Here is a 4,889-nt window from a genome sequence, read left to right on the forward strand (position 1 = left end):
CTGGACTATTGTCCCATTGGACAAGGGAGGAATCAAGGTCACTGAGGTGAAGGATGGACTCAGACCCCCAGTGAGTCCTGGTAAAGAACTTGGTCAAGTTGTTGATTCTTGTTAAGTGCCACTGAGTTGGTTCCGACCCATAATGACCCTGTGTAGGGTTTCCAAGGAGCAGCTGGTGAGCTTGAACCACCAACCTTGCAGTTCAAAGGACTTTGCAGCCCACAGCGTCACACCAGGACTCCACTTGAGTCAAAGGGACTCTGAATTTCCTAAGATAATCACTATGAGCGTCTACAAGCATTTCAGGGTTCTTCTCAGCAGTCAGCAGAGTCAGGGTACCCCCATGGAGCCCCCAAACAAGCTTCAGGCGGCCCTGGAAGGAGAAGCTGACCACTACCAGAAGATGGGGTGACATCCAAGAGCACAGGGTGACTCGCAGAGGGTCTTACAGGCCAGAGGAAGTCCCCACCTTCTGTGCCCTTTCTCTCCTGGATAGTCAGGACCCAGAGATAGAAGAGCCACACAGCCCAGGGCTGGTCTTGAGTTTCCTGCCCCCACGCCAACCAGAACTGTCTACTTGGACCTCACCTTCCGATGTCCAGGGGAAAAGCCCAGTCTGCATCAGCTGCCCACTGAGGGGAGCAAAGACACCTGTGAAGGAGTCCAGAGACGAGGTTCTGGTTCTGCCACCATCAGTGACCCCTGAATGTTCCCCAACCTTCTGAGCAGAGACCTCAGATCTTCAAGTCTTCTTCTCTCCGCCTCCTCCTCCCTGATCTCCCAGTTGTATGGACCAGCCCCAGCAGAGCTCAAAGGCTCCTGGGTACAGGTGGGCAGTGCTGGGAAGAACACTTGGACTTGGGCCCTCTCTGGTCACAGGTGCTGGTGACAGCAGAAGGTGGGCTGGACTCCAGTCCCATGTTGCTGTGGCTGGGAGGGGCCTGCCGGGAGGGGCCAGCTCCTTAGGTGCCACAAAGGATCAGGATTTTCACACCTAGGTGGGGGCTATCTTGCTGGGCAGCCCTGCCCCCATCAGGCACTAATGGGCACAGTGGGGGGAGCCCCCCTCCCACAATAGGTGGGGGAAGGGAACCTTCCAGAGGGCTGAACCCAGTCCTCACTTGCTTGGCGGTCCTGTCTGTGACAAAAGAATGTTTCTACTAAGGAACCAAACCACGATGTGAACCTCCCCATGTCCCAGGGCTGTACCTGTCCTTGAGTGGGGGTCGGGGAGGGGGGGCTGTGCAGTGAGAGCAGGAAGAGTACACCTTCACCACCTGGCGTCCCCCCTTCCTTGCTACCTCTCCTTTCTTAGTGGCGCCCTGAGCTCCAACAGTGTCTCCATCGAGTAGCAAGGGACTCGATCCCCTAAACTCGCCCAGCGCGGAGACAAGTCCGGTCCTCGCCGCCCTGCAGTTTGGACCCAGGCTCCTCTCGCCCGCCGGGCCCTAGAGTGGCTTGGGCCCTTCCCCACTCCGGGCCGCTCTTTCACGAGTCAACCAGAAAGCCAGCTCCAGGAGTCCCCAGACCCGCCAAGCGTAGGGTGTGGTTCCGAGGGTGCAGGGTGAGGGCAGTGCCCAGCCAGAGCGGGGACCGGGACCGGAACCGGGACAACAGAGACCAAGTGAAAGAGGCAGCACCTCGCCTGGTAGGCAGGTGTGGTGGAACAGACACGCCGGTTCGGGGCCCGGACGATCCAGGGTGGGGGCTGGGGTCCCTCCAGGTGGCACTCGCGACGCTCGTCCCTGTACGCCCTCCCCTCCCCCGGCCCTGATTGGCAGGCTGCCTGTGACCAGCCGCAAGCGCCACAGCGCCCCGGGCGCTCAGTGAGCGCACCCGGCCCCCCGCGGGCGCGGCCGGGTGGGAGGGGGCGCGGGCCATATATAGCGGCCCGGCGGGCCCGGCCAGCGCGCAGGAGGCGCGCACCGTCCGCAGGTCCCGCCCGCCGCGCCTGCAACCGCGGTAGCGCCCGGGTGCCGTCTCTCTCAGTGCGCTCCTGCCCAGCCTCGCGGAGCGCACTTGGCCGGGCCACCGGCGCCCGGACGCTGGGGACGCACGGCCCGTGGGCCGGGATGGCGCTGCTGCCGGCGCTGCTGCTGGCGTTGCTGACGCCCTGGGCGGGCCGCGGGGGCGCCGCGCCCACCGCGTCCAACGGGACACTGGATGCCGAGTTGGAGCGCCGCTGGGACAGCCTGGTGGCGCGCTCGCTAGCGCGGCTCCCTGCAGCCGCGCGGCCCAAGGAGGCGGCAGTGCAGAGTGGTGCCGGAGACTACCTATTGGGGATCAAGCGGCTGCGGCGGCTCTACTGCAACGTGGGCATAGGTTTCCACCTCCAGGTGCTACCCGACGGGCGCATCGGCGGCGTGCATGCCGACACCAGCGACAGTGAGTGGGCCGGCCGGCCGGGAGGGCTGGGGTCGCTCCGCGGAGGCCCCTTTAAAGAGGGCCGGGCACCTGCTCGTGGTGCTACGAGAGGGGACGCTGGAACACAGTCCCGCTGGCTCCAGGATTGGCCGCAGCTACCGACAAACTCCCCTAGCACCCGAGCCCCGCCTCCCCGCCTTCAGATGCCCGGACTCCGAGAGCCGAATTCCAGCGGCCTCGCCCGTGGGCACCGGCGTCCGCGGGGGCCCGGGACGCTCGTCCAAGCCGGGGCCGGGCTCGGGGGCCGCCGCGCGTCTCACACGCTGGGCTATCGGCGTGTATCAGAGGCCCTTTGCACTGTGCCCCCATCCAAGAAACGGTGGGTGGAGAGCGCTCAGTCCCCGGGAGACCGGGAGGGGCTGTGCGGGCTGAGGGACCCCTGAGCCTCCGGGAATAACGTGCGCTCGTCTCCCCAGGCCTGCTGGAACTCTCCCCGGTAGAAAGGGGCGTCGTGACTCTCTTCGGCGTCTCCAGCCGGTTCTTCGTGGCCATGAACAGCAAAGGCAAACTCTATGGCTCGGTGAGTTATAAGCAGGGTCCGACCGGTGGCTCGCGTGGGTCAGCGTGCTGCGTGAACCGGATGGGGCTCCTTCAGACCCACTCGGCCCTAGACCCGAGCACCAGAGGCGGGGTCACGGGATGCCAGGGCGGGCAGCGCCCCACCCCCACCTTACTCCAGTGGCCCAGAGATGTAGCTAAGCAGGCACTGGGGCGGGACCAGCCAGTTTGGGAGGAACAGCTTGGAGGCAGGAACACTGAGGTTCCTGGTAGCTCTGGGTGGGCATCTCCCTGTCTCTCCTCTATCCCCATCTCCGACACCACCAAGATCCCTTCTGTAGGCCAGGCCTGTAATCTGTAGAACATCCAAAGACCAGTTGACATTCGCTGGCCACCAGGTGCCGGGCAGGTGGTAGAAGTCTCAGCTGGCCTGGCCATGCCTCTCCTTCACACCCTGTGGGGGTCTTGACGGCCCCAGACAGAAAGGAGCTCTTAGTCTCTGGCAGCCAGGGTCAACAGTCATACTGGCCCCTTCCCTTCTAGCCTTTCTTCATGGAGGAGTGCATGTTTAAAGAAATTCTTCTACCTAATAACTACAACGCCTACGAGTCCTACAAGTTCCCCGGCATGTTCGTCGCACTGAGCAAAAACGGCAAGACCAAGAAGGGAAACAGAGTGTCACCTACCATGAAAGTCACCCACTTTCTCCCCAGGATGTGACCGTCCAGGGACAACCAGCACTTTGTTTGGATAGAGCATTTCATACCACAGTAGGCGTTAATGTATTTATTTAAAGGTGTATATATGGCCACAGAATTATTTATGGTTCTCTGGGTGTGTTGCATATTCTAGGAAAAAAGACAAAAACAATGTACTTAATCTGGTGCAACCGTGGAGAAATTTTACCACTGGATTTCTGTAACTTTTCAAAAGCGCATTGCTCTTTGTTTTTCACAAGCAAATGGACTTGGGAATCCCTGATCTGCAACCTCTGCAGCTGCTGACCGTCCAGCATGGAGGTGAGCATCCCCCAGGACAGGATAGGCAGACCTTCTTGGGAAGCCCACTAAGAAAACTCCAGCCTTGCCTTCTTCCTCTTGCGTCTTCCAGCTTCCGACTTCCTGTACCCTGTTACTATTATTTGGGACTGGGACAGATCGGTTTACTTCGGGGACACAGTACACAGTCGAAGGCTCCCGCTGCCACTCTGTTTTTAGACTGGCCAAGGTTGACCTTTAAACTTGCATGTAGTCAATCTTCAGTCATACACCAGGCGGGAGAGCCGGCTCCAGAGTTGCAGAAACTTCTCTTCTCGTTTTTTTGGGGGGGCGGGATGAGCCACAGCTCCACAGTGAGGGGCAGCTGGGCCTGTGTGCTAGGGGTGGAGGAGGTAAATACAATTTGTCAATTTCACAGAAAGGATTTGATATTATCCCACTGGGAGCCTGGGAAATGGACGGAGGGGTGTGTTTGCAGTTACAGCTCCAACAGAGATGCAATCCCGTTTGTACTGGCAGACACCAACAAGCTCCCCTGTGCTAAGGACACTTCATGGTAAATGAATTGTCCTTGTCATTGCACCAAACTCTTCATACAGTGTTTGTGTCCCTGTGGAGGTGCTCCTGCTTCTGAATGTTCCTTAAAGGGATTGACTGTCTACCTCACATGCCTTAAACCAGTCGCCGATTCTGTGATTTCAGACGAGGTCCACGGTTTGCCATTCCTAAGAAGTCTTTTTTTTCTATTTTTCCATATGTAGCCAAAAAGGGTTACAGATCATTTCGGTGTGTCCCATTTCAACCTTGTCACGTTTGAGCTATCTTTACCCCGTGAATTACTTTTAGTAAGGATAATCATGGTGAAAATATTCCCAGACAGCTGTTACAGTGCACTATATGGTCACCAAGTAACCTTATATTTTTCTTTATATATTTTACAAATGTAACCCCTGTCGCTGAAGCAAAGAT

General features: G+C 58.7%; 1 protein-coding gene across 1 annotated transcript; it reads left to right on the forward strand.

The window, feature by feature from the left end:
* The first annotated feature begins 2,072 nt into the window (after positions 1–2,072).
* Positions 2,073–3,642, forward strand: FGF4 (fibroblast growth factor 4). Its single transcript, XM_006860822.1, has 3 exons — positions 2,073–2,385; positions 2,841–2,944; positions 3,466–3,642. The coding sequence occupies exons 1-3, from the start codon at positions 2,073–2,075 to the stop codon at positions 3,640–3,642; spliced, it is 594 nt and encodes a 197-aa protein (XP_006860884.1).
* The last annotated feature ends 1,247 nt before the right edge of the window (positions 3,643–4,889 follow it).

Source organism: Chrysochloris asiatica, unplaced genomic scaffold, assembly GCF_000296735.1.
Source record: "Chrysochloris asiatica unplaced genomic scaffold, ChrAsi1.0 scaffold00040, whole genome shotgun sequence".
Taxonomy (NCBI): domain Eukaryota; kingdom Metazoa; phylum Chordata; class Mammalia; order Afrosoricida; family Chrysochloridae; genus Chrysochloris; species Chrysochloris asiatica.

Excerpts from the sequence above, each read along its gene's own strand:
- FGF4 (XM_006860822.1), top strand. The coding sequence starts at position 2,073 with ATGGCGCTGCTGCCGGCGCTGCTGCTGGCGTTGCTGACGCCCTGGGCG. Across the intron at positions 2,386-2,840 it reads GCATGCCGACACCAGCGACA|GCCTGCTGGAACTCTCCCCG; the intron begins GTGAGTGGGCCG and ends TCGTCTCCCCAG. Across the intron at positions 2,945-3,465 it reads AAGGCAAACTCTATGGCTCG|CCTTTCTTCATGGAGGAGTG; the intron begins GTGAGTTATAAG and ends CTTCCCTTCTAG.